Below are 17,843 nucleotides of genomic sequence, written 5' to 3' on the forward strand. Positions count from 1 at the left end.
GAGCTCTAAGTGCCCTCCCTGCACCCCCTCTCCAGGTTGCAAGTGATAGAACCTGAGGAAAAGGCCTCAAGTTACACTGGAGAGGCTTAGACTGGATATCAGGAAGAATTTCTTTGTGGAGTGGTTGGTAGAGCATTGGAAAGTGCTTCCCAGAAAAGATGCTTGGAGATGATCATACTGAAGGTCTGTTCCAACCAAAATGATTCTGTGATTCTACCTTGATTGAACTCAAGTCACTACATACTAAGCTTAATAAGAAGAAAGTGTTAATGCATATGTTATTAGTTAATTTCTGTCTTGCAAAAGTATCTAGTAGAAATGAGGGGAATAATTTTATTTAAAGCATTAATGAAATTCATAGCACCTGAGATGGGCATTAAAAACATTTGAAATTTATATGACCTTTGAGAGTGCTTTTAAAATTACTTCAATGCTTGCTAAACATTGGGTTTTATTCATAATTTTATATGCAATGTATTTCATATACATAAAAAATTAAACCTGTTAAATTTTTTAATATTTCTAGTATCTTCAAATGGCCGGGTCAGGTAGAGGAAGAGGACGTGCTTCATTTACATTCAACATTGAAGCCATTGGCTTCTCTAAAGGTGCAGTTCTACCTGATGTTGTGTGTAAGCCTCCACCGCTATTTCCTGTAAGTATTGAAGCTTTCTTTAGCGCTCTCGATGTTCAGGTAAAGTGCATTCTCTTTCATTTAGGTATTGGAATGAAATGTAAGAACTCTGAGAACTTTAGGTCAGTTTTCAAATACTTAAAGTGAGTGATCAGTTGTTGCTGGTTTTATCATTATAGTTATCTCTTCCTACCTGTTTGCTAGCAGTTGTATCCCTCAGTAACCTAGATAGCTTGTGACATGTTCGTTCATTAGTGACCTCACTGTAATTTGGTTTTCTGGATGCTACAGTAATGGAAACACTGGATTTTTGAACTTGTCCTGAAATGAAGTTATACTAGTGTTTCAAGTTATGACCGTATCTGATTTAGAAATTTTCTGCTGATGCAAACACAGAAGAATTTTGAATGATTATCTTGTGCTTCAGTAGCCAGAATGTGAAGAATAATTTGAAAACAACGGAAAGATGTTTTTTAACTTGGACAATTTTGAGGCTGAAAAGTAGTTTTTTGGCTTTATATGAGAACTTCCGTTTATATGAGGATTTGATCGAGGTGCAGGAAATTTTTCGCAACACATTATGATATGAAACTAGCAAGTTTGGCATATGATCAGCACTATTCTGGTATTTACCTGAATAGTTATTTCACACATGGTTTTGATTTACTGAAGCGGGTGTTATGTTAATGTCTTAGTCCACCATTTCCCTTATAATTTTAATTGCATGACTTCATTGATTTTAAGTCATCTAAATTGTTCCTAGTGTCATTTATTATCTGCTTGATAGCACTAGGGTACTGAATTATGTGTGAGTACAGATTCTGCAGTTACAATCAGTGATGGAGTTGCCTTAGAATTATTAATCCCATATCCAGTGTATAGCCTCTATCTAACATATACACTGAGGAAATTAAAGATGCTTTTTCCATTGAAAAATTGAAGTAACTCAGTGTAACTAGTACTGCTAAAAATTGCATGAATTACATTTAATGATTGGGCAGTGACCAAAAGTGTGATCTTACAGCTATTCACTGACTTACACTATTTAATTATTTTAAGCAGTGAATTGTTGATCATGTTTACATATTTCTCATAGGCTTTTTTGTGTTTTAATTGATTTCCTGTAAATGCAATTAGAAAACCAGTTAAGGTACATCAGCATACCATCAGCATCTTGAAAGGTTTAAAATGTTGTCCAGCTTGCAAAAAAAGCTGAAACTAGTAAACTCCAGCTGTTATAATGCTTTGTGGTTTGCAACCAATCACTCAGATAGTGATTGTGCACCATCTGTCAGATAAGAGAAATATTATGTAGTTATGACATAATTGATTCAATCACTAGCCTTAATTTGCCATATATTTTAGAAACTTTTTATTACATATCTTTCCAGTTTCAGGATTTCTAGTTCAAACAAACAAAACCAGAAAAATTTAACAGTTCACTTAACTGAAAAAAAATTGTGATGTGTGTGGGCCTGTGTGCTATCTGATTGTGATATGATATTAATCAAACTGTGTTATTTGGGGTAATCATACATAATGCATGAAGAGTGCTCTGAAAGTAATGCCTTCTATTTTATGATTTGGCACACCATCAGAAGCGGATGTTATTGGTATGATAGCAGGGGTTGAACCTTCCCACCCATATTCTGTTACATTTTATTGCTGTGCAACAGATGGCAGCAGAGAGGCAGTCTGACAGAATGGCATCTGACATGGAAGAGCAGATAAAGGAAAGGGTTATCAATGAATTCCTCCATGAGCAATAAGTGATGCATTCATTGACACTTGCTAAACACCACTGGAGACCTGACAGTGGATGTGAGCACAGTGAGGTGTTGGGTGGTGCATTCCTGCAGTCGCTACAGTGACAATGTGTACAGTACAGTGACTTCTGCTGGTGCAGGTTTTTATGAGCACAACTTGCAGACTCTTGTTCATCGCTGGTGCAAATGTGTAATTAACGGTGCTGACTGCTGAAAAATAGAGTTTTGTTACTGAGAATTTGCTCCATCTTTGTATCTGTTGTAGTTTCCATTGAAATAAGTAGGAGGCATTTCTTCCAGAGCAACCTATACAGTTGAAATTCTGTTTTAGAAGGGGTTAGGGCCTGCTTTACTTTGACTAAAGCAGTGGTTTCTGTTTAAGTTAGGTTGGAATGAAAAACTGTTGTTGTTCTTTAAGAATTCTTTAAGCTTAACATGACTATGAATCATGGTTTCACAGTTTTAATATTTTCTCTCTGGTTGGTTGACTGATGAATTTTTGTAGAAAGATACAAAAAGTAATGAAGTGTAAATTTAAACAATTATGTATTTTAGAATGTAATAAAGTATACCTGCTATGTAGTATAATGCAAAGTTGCATTCTTTCATGATTATGTGTGTTTATTGTAGTTTTTTTTTTAGTGTTCCTGCATATTTGATGGATATCAAAGACATTGCAAATAATAAAAATAATTTGTACAGAGTACAGACAATAAGCCAGTGCCTCTGAAAACAGGAGAGGATGAAGATTACATGTTGGCCTTAAAACAAGATTTTAGAGGAGCTATGAAAAAAATGCCATATTTTTTGGCAGTAGAAGAAGATCATGAAGGTTTGTTTGTGTGCTTTTTATTTCTGTCTTCAGTATTTATTCCATGAGGGATAATGTAGTGAAAGGCATGTGTTAAAGATATATTTAGTATTGATAAGGGAGAATGAGAAAGAGCCAGAATAATGATAGGAGTGCTCTCATTTGCATTTACTGAAGTTGCAGGTCACCCATACAAGTGCTGTACCTTGTAAGCAACTCCTGTGCTAAAAAGGCAAGGTATTCTGTTTGATATAAAGTAAGAAACATTAAGACCAACTATTTGTGGTTTTTTCAATTATATGATAATCAATATAAACTAAATAGGTATTACTACATGTTAAAAATACTGTACAAATTTTGCATTGGAGCAAAGAAATCCATAGTAAATATAAGATTTGAAATTCAGCTTCCATTTTAATTGTGTAGACATGAACTTAAAACTATAAATATTTTAGTTAATAGCTGGACATTCTAAAAACATGCTCTTTTAGATTGGTAAGATGCAGTGAAGATCAGGGAAGACTGAGAACTCACTTAAAATAGAAAGATCAAAGTGAAAATAAATGATTTATTGAGGTTTGCATCAGAAGTAGAACCGAATTTGAAGACAAAACTTGATCTTACTGCATTAAAAGAGAATGTCTTTTAATTACATGTAATTAAACATTAACCACCTTATTATTGTTTGATAAAAATAAATATTCTGCTACTTGATAACCATTCATGCATCATTACATTTTTAAAATCCAAGCTTCCTGGTCAGAAAACAGAACAGGGAAGGAAGGCCACAGTCTGTTTACTTTGCAGTTGCAGTATTTTAAACCTAAAGTCACTGGGGCTTATTACTGGGAGGAGTGCTTTTTTTCACTTCTGACTTTTGCTTCTCTCTGTTATCCTTCTAAGTTCTGATTCCCAGTGCTATAAACACAAAGTGCTAATACAGGAAAAGAAGAAATATAGCATGTTAGGTAGTGCTGTTTGTGTCAAACTCAAGGCCCAGTCTGTGCAATAGGCTGTCTCTATCAAGCTTTATTGTTTAAGAAATCTGGAATAACCAAACATTAGATAATCTTTCCATTGCTATAATGTGGTAATTTCAAATAATGAGAACTCAAATAAACTCTAAAACATAAGGTTTAATATCCATCCTGAAACCATCCAAGTGTTTTCTAACTCTGAGTATTCATGGTGGAGATATGATACAGCTGCATAGTCTTATCCCCTCTTGAATGTGAGCAAATTATAGAGGTTCTTGAGACTGTGCAATTCTTTTTTTATTAGCTTTGAGTACAGTACTCTGAATAATACACCTTATTGACTGTCATCTTGTTCTTGAATTAAAGTACTACTTAAAAAGAAGAAACACACTGCAGTATGATAATATAGCTTCCAGTGCTCCCTGACCCCCTTAATTTTTTTTTTAATTTGAACACATATGTTTAGCCACATGTCTATTATGTTTCAGTACCCATTCAGACATTTTCTGGTGACCCTGAATTCCTACAGAGAGCATAAAATAGTTTCAGAGCCCAGAGTTCTCACAGCAGTCAGAGATGCTGACTGTGCAGCCAGGTAAACTCTTGGTTTTGGGGCAAGAACAGGAGGTCTGATCTTCATTTCTAAATCCTTTTATGATTGTAGAAGAAATAAAAATTTCTCTTTTTTAACTCATATATCTTTCATCTCTCATGTAAACAAATTTCAATCTTTCCAGATTCTTATCTCACCAGAGGCTTTCTGTGCTCTTGATCTTTGTCAAGCTCGAAGTTTGCTATTTCCATCTGATGCACAGAAAAGGAAACTGCTGAGCCTGAAAGGATGTCTGAGTAGAACCAGCCATTTTGAGAATGTTACCTCTGTTTTCCAACTTTGTCTCATGTGGTAGTTCTTACCCCTTAACCTTTGTTTCTGTATCCTTCTTTCTGAGTATTAGTGCTGACTATGCTCTTTAACAGAACTACTAGCTTTGACTGTTTTTGTACAAATATTGGCAATTGCAGGTAAGCAAGAAAAGAGCTACTTCAATTCTTCTCAGTGTCTCCCTGAGGAAAAGTTGGTATCTTGCCATAACTCTCTATAGAACCTTTAGCTGCAGAAAAATACCTCTGTTTCAATGGTTCAGTATGGTTACATCAGTGGATGTCTACAGCTTAAATAGCTTGCTCTCATCTAATTATTCTTAACTGATGTTTTCAGTGGTGTGATTTACAACCCTTTTCTTCTCTGTATTTCATCTAAACATCTAGTAGAATTGCAGGAGAGGCAAAATGGGGACTCTTGGCAGAAATTTCTTAGATTGGCTTTGCTGCAAGAGCAAATGAATTCTTTTAGACTGCCAGCACAACATCTGTGAGCCAAATGGTCATTTGAAGAGTGAGAAGGGAAACATTTTAATTAGGTAGGACCAGCTATCTATCTTTCATTATTCACATAGTGAAGGAAAGTCATATCTAATAGTACCTGGCAATTTTGATGCATTAGTATACCATATGTAGACTTTCATCATTCATTTCAAACTTATTTTGAGCAAGTGGTAGGTGTATTCTCCATGTTCTCCATTTTCTTTACTTCCTAAGCTATGAATCATTCATATTTTTTCCTGTAAGTATATCTGCTGTGACTGGGTGACTATCACCTTGGCAGTGGTTTGGAATTAATTCATCAACTGTGAGTGGCAAGTCAGGCAGGCGCATTTTTTTTACTGATGGCATCAGCAATTAATTCTTACTAAAGATCACTGAGCTGAAATCTAAACTACTAGTTTCTTTCCCCATGTTGCTGACAGTTTCAAACAAGCATCTATGAAGGCCGTCTATATTAAGTGCCCCTCCAGACACTGTCATTTTAGATAGAAGCTTTTTGTTGCTCAGTTTTAAGTAGGTCTTCTGCTGCCCTTATCACAGCTCAATTTAAAATTGAGTTTAATTTCTGATATCATCTTTTTCCACACTTTTCTCCAGTGAGTATGTTAGAAGTCTTCTACTGCATAGATCACAGCCTGTTTTTCATTTTTTGTACAATACCCACAAAAATAATCCCTGTTTGAGTACTGAGGTATTACTGCAATCAGAATATATAATTTTGTGTTGTGGATACTGCAGTTGGGCATGGTGATTTGATAAGAAAAAATAAAACTGAGAAAATTAATTTTCTCATTAAAGATTGTGCAAGATTATTTTTTTTCCAGTATGAATCCATATATCTACACTGTATAACTACTGTATTATTTATACTGCATTTCTTAATTTATTTCTTGTGCCCAGACTGAGGAAAAATGGACAAAAACATATTGTTAGAATTTCAGAGTCTTCTTGCTATAATGCAAAGGTTTGTCATTGCAAAAGTACTTGAAGCCCTGGGACTTGATGATCAGTCATTCAGAGATGACTTCTGAGGCCTTCTGAGACCTTCTAATTCTGGGTGCTTCTAGGCCTTTTGAGTCCTAGGAATTCTGGATGCTTCTTAGAATTAGAACAGTGACAATGCCACTAATTTTATTTTTTTCAATCATAAAATGACAGAAGGGTTGAGGCTGGCATGGGTCCATCTGACCCAAGCTCTGCTCCAGCAGGAGCATCCAGAGCAGATTACCCAGGTCTATGTTCAGGAGGCTTCTGCAGATCTACAAGGAGGAGATTCCATAACCTTTCTGGGCAGCCTGTGCCAGTGCTCCATCACCTGAACAGTATAGGAGTGCTGCTTGATGGTCAGAGTGAACTTCCTGTGTTCCAGATTGGCCCACTGCCTCTTGTGCTGGTACTGGGCACCACTGAAAAGGGCCTTAATCCATCCTCTTTGCACTCTCCCTTCAGATATTTATGGACATGGATGAGATCCCCCTGAGCCTCCTTTTCTCCAGGTTGAGCAGACACAGCTCTTTCAGCCTCTCTTCAAAGGAGAGGTGCTGCAGGTACTTCAACATTTGTGTAACCCTTTGTTGGACTCACTCCAGTATGTCCAGGTCTCTCTTACTGGAGGAGCCAAAAACTGGACAAAGGACTCCAGGTGTTGTCTCACCTATGTTAGTAGACTTGCTGACAACACTTTGCCTGTTGCAGTCCAGGATACCATCAGCATTAGCAGCAAAGGCACATTGCTAGCTGATGCTTAACTTGGTGGCCATCAGGATCCCAGATCCTTCCCTGCAAAGCTGCTTCCAGCTGAGTGCCGCTAGCATGTCTGGTGCCTTGGGTTGCTCCTCCTGAAGTGCTGGACATTGCGCTTCTGCTTGTTGAGCTTGACAAGATTCCTGCCAGCTGATGTCTCCAGCTTGTCCAGGTACAGAACAGAATTCTGAGCTGGGAGGGATCTGTAAGGATCATTGTGTTCATGTCCTGACTCCTTACAGGATGACCTGAAATTCAAACTCTACGTGTAAGACCACTGTCTAAATTCTTCTGAAACTCTGACAGCTTGGTGCAGTGACCCTGGGGAGCCTGTTCTAGTGCCTGACTGCCTTCTCAGCAAGGAACCTCTTCCTAACACTCAGTCTGACTCTCCTTTAACAAAGCTTCATATTTACTGCATTCAACTCTGGGGTCCCCAGCACAATAAAGATGTGGAGATGTTGGGGCAAGTTCAGAGAAGGCCACAAGAATGCTTGGAGGGCTTTTCTATGAAAAAATGCTGAGGGAAAGAGTTTTGTTTAGCCTGGAGAAGTGAAGGCTTCAGGGAGACTTGTGAAGGTGTGTAGCAGTGGCACGGGTTGCCCAAAGAAGCTGTGGATGGTCCATCTCTGAAGGTGTTCAATGGCAGATTGGATGAGGCTCTGCACTGGTGGGAAATGGATGTTGGAACTGGATGGTCTTTAAATTTCCTTCAAGTTGAAACCGTGCTATGATTCTGCAGTTTCCTTGGGTTCTATTTCTGAGAGATTATTGCTCTGTTATGAGGAAGCTGTAGACCAGCTCCCCTGGATGGCAGCACAACTTCCTGGTCCATCTGCCACTCCCACCACATTTGTGTCATCAGCAGACTACTGAGGATGTACTCTGCCATCATCCAGATCATTAATGAAGATGTTAGACAGGACTTGGACCCAGTGTTGGCCCCTGGACCTCCAGCTAGGCTTCAAACCACAGATTACCGCTCTGTGGTGCAGAGGTTCAGCCAATTATCAGTACGCCTCTCTGCCAGCCCTTCCAGCCCATACATCAACAACGGGATGCAATGGCATTCCCTTGATGGAAGGGATGTACCTTCAAAATGGGGAGCAAGATTCTTTCTGTTTTTTATTATTTATTTATTTATTGTTTTTGTTTTTGAGACCTAGGGTTATAAAATCCAGGTTTTTTGAGTACTTACCATATGATTAGTCCTAGGAATTACCATGAAAACTGTTATGAAACTTTTTTTAAGTGTTGTAGAACAGTGCAAGAAACTGCTTCATGTGGGGTAAAGAGGATATGCTATATGTTTAATTACAGGAAAATACCAAAAACACTGTGGATTGCCTTTCTAGTGGATTAAAAAAATCTTTGCATCTTTCTCTACAGCAATTGAAAGGTACAGTAAAAAGTACATGGATGATGAAAAGGAGCATGCAGCATGGACCCCAGGTAATACCTGAGAATACCAAAGGGTGTTTTGGTAATTGCCTGGGTAATCTGTTCTTCTGAAATGTTTGATTCAAAATTTTTAAAGTAGTAAAATAGTACATGCATCCTTACCAAGGCATGTACTCTTTGTTGAGAGTTATGCCCTTTTGGTGTTTTCAGATCAAAGGGAAGTATTGTTTTGTCTAGAAAAGAATAAATAAAAGTGATTTTATTTTTTTCTCATTCAAAACAACTAATTCTCAGCAAAAAACGCAAGCTTGATCTCTATAGCTTTCCCTCTGTGTTATTTCCCATGCAAATACCAGTTCTGAACTGGGAGAAAATATGAAAATTATGTACTAAAAAACTCCACCAACATGGTTTGTCAGTCACTGGTAGATTGATTTTATGACATTAAACTTTCACAAATATATCTGAATAGGTCAATACTGCAGACTTGATGATACTGTGTAATTTAGAGGGCATCTGGGACACTGGAAGGGCTGAACTTCGTCTGACTGGGATAGATGCCAGCTTTCATTAAGTGGGTAAAATGCTGGTCCTCTTTATACTTCGTCCTAAAGTACGGGTAAAATTCAGCAAAATCGTCGAATGCTTAAACAATTAGACTTACAAATCCTATATGACCATATATTACAATTAGACTCACATGTCATGGAATCAAGCACAACAGAGGCAGTCTTGCTAAGTGAGATGAGGTGGATTACTGCTGTAAATCACTGTTTATAAGTATTAAAGCTACTTTCTGTACAGATTGGAGAAGACTCCCAAGAGAGATGAAGCCAAGGAAAAAGATGAAAAAAGGTAGATTATGTATTTTTAAAGATTTTAAAAGATTTTAAGAAGACATGCTAGAGCTGGTTAGATAGACCTAATGAATAGGGATTTTGGTAGATTATTTTCTAAATAATTTAGTAGATTGCCTGGCTTTTAATAATTTGCTAGCTGCTAATATGTAATATTAGAAGATTAAAAAAGCAAAAATCTTTTTGTTTTGCAGTCCATCTTCTATTTAACGAATAGCTAGCTGTTCAGATTTTCTTCAAATTTTTGGTTTCTCAATTAAATTGTATATTATTTTGTTGACTTGTATTTTTTTAGATCTTTTATATGTAATTTAATGTAGGTTATTTTCTATTTCTCTGGTTTTACTTTTTTTGTTTATTTTCTTCTGCAGAATTGTGAACCAGATCCTTCAACAGCAGTTGGAGCTGGTATTGGTTGCTCTTTAAGGAAAAGAAATCTTTTTATTGTACAGCATCAGAAGTGTATTCATTTTTAAGAGTGTTTTTGTTTTCCAGTATGCATGACTATTATTTTTAGTTCTCTATAGAAGTCTGTTGCTTTGTTGATGTGAAACAACACTTGGCCTCCTGTATCTAGCTGTCTGTTACATACAATTGTTTACTTTCTTGCTCTCTTTGTCCAAGTCCTTCATATGTCATTTTTCAGTTCAAGGATAAAATAGAAAAAGGAAGGGGAATGTGCAGTAGTCATGGAGACTGGCTCAGCTGGAAGCTTTTTTCTTTTAAGAGTGTCATTGAGAAGCATGGTAATAAAGGTAGACAGCAAGATTCAATTGAAATTAACTACTTATTTGCAAAATCCCTCAAGAAGAAATGAGTACATATCCATTTTCTTTTTTAAAAAAGAGGAAATTGCACTGGCTTTTGCCTGCAGGCAATAATAAACTCCCCAAGATTCTATGCAATCATAAATGCCAATCCAGTATCCCTTTGATATACTAACATTCTGATTATCACAAAGAATCACTGATCAATGTGTTCTTTATTTCCACCGTCTTCTGTGCATGTTTCTCAATTTGCTCTTAAAAGTACATTTTCTTACATATTTGTAACAGCAAAGATCACCTGATCACCTTGATTTGACTGGGTAAAAAACCTATTTCTCTAAAAGCAAAAATCATGAGGTTTCAGGTTTTTTGAGGGGAATCTTGGTGACATTGAGATCATACAGAAGTCATGTTACTTTTTGTTTTGATGACACCCATGTTGGGTGACACTTCAGAATCGAGTGGATCAAAGGTGAGGGAGTGAAGTGAATTTTATCTGCACTGATACACAGACAGGTTTCCTACAATTCTATCATCAAAGATCACAGGAGTGGTTCTTGGTTCATTACACTATATGTGCAGGGTTAGCTTCATTTTGACCCCCTTTATGACTTCCCTGAGTGTTTTAACTTAACAGCTGGCCACGTCATTTACTGACATAACTTTAGGTAGGATTTTATATCTCTCACACTTAGGCTAGGCTGTGGACCACAATATCTGAAATATCAGCAATGCCTCAAAAAAAAAAAAAAAAATCCAAACCAAAATTAAAAAAAAAACACAAACAGTAAGCTGGCTTCACTTCCTCTATGCATATGTATACAGCAATCAGATTTACTCATGTAAGACAAAGCACTATAAGAACTGCAGTTTAAAAGAAAATAGATTGTATTGCCTTGCTATTTTGCTTAAAGTTCTACATTCAAACGGTGTGCCTGTGTCTGTAATATTACAGAGATTCCCACCATTTAGTGAAGGCTTTTGCATATCTTTTTTTACTTCCAAGCTGTTTATAGACATTATCTCTGAAAGTCTGCAGGTGTTTGTGCAGAGATGGTCATTTCAAATCACACTTCTTAAAGGCCTCCTTCATTCTGGGTGTATTTGCTTTGATGTATGTGTTCATACATTATTACAGAGCAGCTTGACTTCCCTCAGCTATGTGTGGTGCTTTTGTCATTTAAACTCTTCCTGGGCAAATTACTGAAGTGAACAGAGTGTTATGACAAACGCTTTTGAGAAAATGCAATTATTTTCTTAGCAGCTGCTATCCTTAGATATTGGGCCAAATAAAATACATACCACTTTGGACTACTGTCTGCTCCAGAAAAGCTATCTCCTTCTTCCATCAGCACATACTAATTTTCTTTCTACATTACTACATTTAGTGTACTGTAATATAAAAAAAAAAAAAAGGTGCATGTTATATTACTGCCTGGTCAGTAGCTGTCCGGTCATCAGAAGCTATATAACTACACCAGTGTGGAACTTACCCTGGCAGTTTTACCCTGCAGAGAAGAGCCATTGTGTTAGATACAACCCTAAGGTATAAGTTTTATGCAGGGCAGCATGGTACAGCAGGGAGTGGAAAGACAGGTGTATCATGGAAGCAGGACATTTCTAGCTTTGCTACAATATTTCTCAACCCAGAGCTCTTTGTTTCTGCTGGTTAAACTGCACTCCTGGAACTGAGAAAGGTGTTCCCAAGCTTGGAGTACTGCAATTCAGACAGCTCTTATGGAGTCATACTTTCAACCTTTGCTCCATCATATAATTAAGTAGGATGAGGATGAATTGTAGGGAATAACTTGATAAAAGCTTTGTCCACGTAGCAGTCATTTCTGGTCCAAAAGCCATTTAAATGCAGTAACCTCATTACCCCAGGGGAGCTCACAAATACTTCTGTCTGCCTTTTTTTTTTCACTTAAAAAAAAAAAAAAATCCTTTCTCAAGTGCCCAGCTGTCATTATTTTGTGCATATGTTTTATCTCCTCAGATGATAAAAAAGTGACAATGTATTTGTGGAGCTTTTCCCTAAAGTCTTAATTTATTGTGGGTAAGTGAAGAGCATTTTGTGAAGCTGAATGCTGTAGTTTGATCAAATCTTACATTAAATATCTGTATAAAATGAATTCCAAGCTGGCCCTATAGACATCATTTAGATAAATCAGGCCATTATTCCTCTATGATTGATGTAGCTCAGAGCTGAAGTAATTTTAGTACAAGAGTATAGGATTTTCATGGCAGTTACTACCCTTAAGATAGAAGCTCTTAAAAGCAAATAAAAATATTCCTGTTATTTTATATACAAGAAAAAATAATAGTTATATTAATAGTATTTTATTTCAGCAGGTGCAAAACCAAAAAAGGCAAAGAATTCTGAGCCTAAAAGTAACTTGGATGTGTTGAAAAAGATTGAGGTAAGATGTGCTTAATCTTAGTGGATTGTACAACACAAATTACTGAAGGGAAATTAATCTTCTGATATATGATACCCTGATAAGTTTTTGGGATAAATACATCAGCCTTTCTGGCCTGGTCTTGTTACCTTGACTGAGAAAAGTTCTACAATATAGTAGCACAACGGAAAGGAGAAGGATAAGGCCTGGCAATGGAGAAACTGGTTTGGTTTTGTTTTGTTTTGGTTTGGTTGTTTGTTTGTTTCTTCTATTTAAGGCCGAACACATCATTCAGTTGTTCTTCACAGTACAGCTGTGTGGCCTACTTGTGAAAAGTAGAGCTAACTGAAGGTGGAAATTGATCCAGAAAATTTAAATTGATGCTTTTTTCAGCACTTTACTGCTTCTTATTAGAAATATACCGATTTGTAAGTTGAGAGCAAAGAAAGAGAGAAAAGCAGAATTTAGGAGGAAAGTGACTGTGATTTTGGTGCTGACCACCCACCTTGTGGAAGTGGAAAGCCAAAAGGTGAAATAGCCCTGTCTTTTTTTCTTGATGATGTATCAGCAGTTTGGTGCAGATACTTTATAGTTTGTGGTTACATTTTATCAAGTATTATATCACTTTCTACTGTGAATTGCTCCAAGAGTGGATGGTAAAGGGAATGAATCATCTCAATTTATTACACAAGATATGCTTTTTTTTAGAATTCAAGCCTGATGACTTACACTCAATAAAAAAAGTTCTTATAACATTCTAGCATTTGACATCATGTTGTCCTTAGATATTGACAAAAAATATTTGTACAGTATTGTTAGACTACTCATCTTACTGCTAACTGCAGCATAACACTTTGATTGTGAGGAAGGTATACTGTTGCCATAATGTTAGATTGTGGTGTAAATGAAAATGTCTTCTGACAGGAGTTGGAAAAGAAAGATGATGAAGAAGAAAAATCTGACGATGAGAAAGACAGAACAAAAGATAAAGAAGGTGAAGATGATGAAGAAGCTGAAGAACCAGAAGAATATGATGAAGAGGAACATGAAGAGGTGCTCTACTTATTTTTCTGTTTACATCAGATCAGATCACAGTCATTAATCAGTGTGTTGGCTGTCCCCAGCTTTTCTGAAGCAGAGGGAGATCCATAAGGAAAGGCACTGTTCAATTAATTTTCCTTGTTGTAGTACAGTGTTGTAGTTAGGCAAGTGTTTTAGATTTGTTACTCCCAAACAGCTCTGAATTAAAGAGTTGGCCAACAGGAATGTGTCCTGCCACAAACAATACATGAAACTACTTATTTTCACCATCAAAACAGGGCACAACATTTTCATTTTAAAAGGTTCCTCTCCTTTCAGAGATACCAAAAATTAATTTTTCATATTTTCTTTCACAAGAAAGGAACATACGTTAACAATTCAAAATTTTGTGCCCAACTAGTTTATAGCATGTTTCTTCTATAAATTGTCTCTTCACAAGACTGATAATATAGTAATTATATATTTATTTATAAATATAGTGATATTATTTTGGTCTGCAATATGTTTTTGTTTAGGAAAATGACTACATTTCTTCATACTTTGAAGACGGAGATGACTTTGGTGCTGGCAGCGATGACAATATGGATGAAGCAACATACTAGCTGTTGTTGCTAGGAGGTGTACTGTTCAAGGCTTTTGTTCATTTGCCATGTTTTGCAGATATGCACTTTTTAAAGCTTCTCTGAGATGCCTATTGATGGAACAAGCTATAAGCCAAAATATGGCTTCTGCACAGAAAAAGAATGTATCCATTTTTGTCGAATTGTGCCTAAGCATTTGCACTAGTCAGTTCTATGCTTTAGCTGTGAAATTCCTCATAACTGGAGCAAAGCAGAAATAAAGCCGCTATGGATGAAAGCTGCCCATATTTAGCAGCTGACTTCTTTGAAGGAATTCATGTTAACTTCTGAATTCAGGTGACTGAAAATAATTGACCACTAAGCACTTTAATATAAACTGACTTGAAAGAACTATAGTAATACAGACTAACAAGGTAATGAGTATTTTGAAGAGGTACTGTTTTAGTCAGCAGAACTCTTACCTTTAGTATATTATTTAAAAGGAATGATAATATTTAACAATATGTTTACATTGCCTGTATGCATCAATATAAATGATTATTAGGGGTAATTTCATTTAGAAAGAATATATGACAGAATTTAAGAAAGTATCCAATTCTGTTTTCACCAGTGGCATGCAGTTTGAAGGGACAAGAGTTTTATTACTCCTTCTCAGTTTCTCTGCCTGTTAAGGCAATATTAACTTTCCTACCTCACAGAGCTGTTAAGTGAGATAGCAGATTATATCCACGTAACGAGGCATTTACTTACTTTTCTACAAAACAAATTTAAAGAATGAAAACTAATAAAAAAGCACATACATGCAAGAGAAATATGTGGTAAAATATTTTGATTGTGAAAAATTAGGAAAACATGAGTGCTCAGAGTAGGAAAACTACAATGTTTAGAAACTTTTTTAAGAACCAACAGCCAAAATGTAAAAAATTTATTCCTGAGTTTAGAAACTAGATGAACACAGTGACAGAGCAGTCTCTGTGTCCCTTTGTCCTTTGATTATATAAAATATTTACCAGTGTTATAATTTATCAGTTTTGTTGTAACATGAATGTGCTGTTCTATTAGCAGGACTAATGAAAATAAAATGTCTTAAGAGTAAACCAATTCTTTTCCCAGTTTTCTTTGGAAGCGTGGCATTTTGTCAAGCAGTATTTTACCTCACTGCTGACTAGAAAGTAATACTGCATTATTCTGTGGACTCTTCCATGCAATAAGATATGGCATTCTGATAAATTACTTATCAGTTCTAAAGGAAATTAAAATGCAGTGTATGCCACACTTCAGAGGTAAACTAATTGTATTTTGAAGAATGTTTAATAAACAGTCTGCTGAATTATATAGGAAATGTATTCTGTTCATTTTCTTTTGGCAACATACATACTAGCAGCTGTTTCTTCAACAGTTGTGCCCATTTCATCTATGTGATACGTAACGTAAGGCATTGTAAACAAGGCAATCACGTTGAAAGGTAAACAATGAGAGAATCCCTGCAACTTGCACAAGGAAAACAAATAGAGTGTTTTTGCCAAGGGCAAAAGAACCAGAGGGTAAACATTGGAAAAGCAATACTATATGTGTTATAATTTGGCCACTGCTTTGGCTAGCTTGAGCACATGACTCTTCTTTGGAACAGATGACTTCCTTCATTCATCACCTTTAAATGGTTAACTATGGTCACATCTATTCTACATAGAAGCAACCACGTGTCTCAGGACAGACCTTCTAAGACTAGTTTAACAATGGAAGATAAGGTCAAAGCTTAAGAACAGCCTGTGCCCTGTGTTAAGCCGCTTCTGAAATGGAATGAGGTTGTTTTGTTCCAAAGACGTAATTCTCACAGCTGTTCTTGTAAGTTGATATTTCTAATTGCTTGGGATTTATTCCAAGACCATGATGTTGATAAAATGTAGACTGTTTGCTGGGTCTCAACAAATGTCAGACTTGGATAGATCTAGCTGAGGCTAGAGTTGGAGGAAAGCTAAGGAAGTATATGTGGTGCTTATCTTCTTTCTGGGGTTAAACTAGGACACTAACTTAATTTTTCATTCCTATTTCTCAATACTGTTTTCACAGAACTAACAAGTTCTAACAAGAACTTTATACAGAAAAGTTCCAATTTAAACAATGCAGGCAGAGGACAAACTTTTAACCTACCAGTTATGGTATTCTAGACATGAATGCTATATGCAGCTACTGCCAACAAATACTTGTTGGCCAAGGAATATTTTAGATTACATGCAAAATTAGCCAAAACAAATACAAGTAGAGGCTTTTTGTAATACATGCAAAATACAGAGTTAAGAATATATTATAAGCACTACTTTCACTGCAATCTAAAAAAGAACTTTTATTTATGTTCTTCTAAAAGCAGAGGTGTGGAAGTATCTTAAATAAGACTTGCATCCTCATCCAGGATTATTTTACAAACTTGTACTCTGAACCTTTATAAAACAATTATACAAAGATTATCTGTGACAATATATTCCAAAATATAGATTTAAAGCATTTAAAATTTTATATGATCCAACAGTGCAATATGCACTTAATTTCAAACCTATTTCCTAACCAACAATGTGTTATAGTTAATCTATAATGTGATTTACCATGCAGTTTGTTTTGATATGATAAAATCTAAAACACTAGCTTTACCTTTAACTTAGTATATCAGATTTTAGTTTCATACAGAGAAGTTACTCAGTTTATTCATAACATGATGCACTGCCATTCATGTTGTATTTTGGAAAAGACAGTAAAAATCCCTGCATCTTGCAAATAGCAAAACCAGCTGTTGTTCGTACCTAAGTCCAACATAAATTCTCCTCCTAAAACTATATTTTCTGATAACAGTAACCTTCTAATTTAAAAACATGCTAAATAAAAATATGCTACGTAAACAGTAAAAACATGCCAGACTCTTGGTCAGAGTATACTATTGTTCAACAAAACCGCTTTCCCCTTTTTTTTTTTTTTAAACTGCTTACCATGCCACTTTTAACAACTCGGTGACAGTAACCCACAGAACACTACAGAAGTCCAAAGCCTGGGATACACCAAAGAACCATTCAACTCCAATGCCACAGGACAAAAACCAACAGTTAACAAAGAACAGTTAAGCTAAGTGAAACGGCAGTGGAAATTAAGGCCACTTTGAATTGATGGCAATTTAATACATGCCTGTTAAGGTACATGTGGTAAATCAGGCTTAATGTTATGTGACACCAGTAGCTAACATTTCTTATGAAATTAAAGAATTAAAAATGTTGAGTTTTCATAAAGAATGATGAGGAAAAACAGCAAATAAGCTTCAACTAAAATACTTGACAAACTAGCAGTTCCCAGCCTCAGGAGGCACATGGCTCATTTGTCTTAACATGCCAAAATTCTGTTATCTGGATAAGTGCAAGTCACCTATTTTTAAAGTTCACTTGCTTTTAATGTTTTAACCATAGAAGCTGCATCACATTGGTCACCACGAATTATTTC

At 36.0% G+C, this 17,843-nt stretch overlaps 1 protein-coding gene across 1 annotated transcript in view; it reads left to right on the top strand.

Moving 5' to 3' along the window:
* The window catches only part of POLR3G (RNA polymerase III subunit G), a 19,996-nt gene extending 4,051 nt beyond the window's left edge, over nt 1-15,945 (top strand). Inside the window, exons 2-8 of the mRNA XM_085213016.1 lie at nt 527-655; nt 3,103-3,232; nt 8,707-8,769; nt 9,523-9,573; nt 12,692-12,762; nt 13,666-13,794; nt 14,298-15,945. Of these exons, the coding sequence (XP_085069142.1) occupies nt 536-655; nt 3,103-3,232; nt 8,707-8,769; nt 9,523-9,573; nt 12,692-12,762; nt 13,666-13,794; nt 14,298-14,384 (651 nt within the window). The 5' untranslated portion in view covers nt 527-535 and the 3' untranslated portion in view covers nt 14,385-15,945. The remainder of the gene's footprint in view (nt 1-526; nt 656-3,102; nt 3,233-8,706; nt 8,770-9,522; nt 9,574-12,691; nt 12,763-13,665; nt 13,795-14,297) is intronic.
* The last annotated feature ends 1,898 nt before the right edge of the window (nt 15,946-17,843 follow it).

Source organism: Meleagris gallopavo, chromosome Z (genome assembly GCF_905368555.1).
Source record: "Meleagris gallopavo chromosome Z, MGAL_WU_HG_1.1, whole genome shotgun sequence".
NCBI classification, from domain to species: Eukaryota; Metazoa; Chordata; class Aves; order Galliformes; family Phasianidae; genus Meleagris; species Meleagris gallopavo.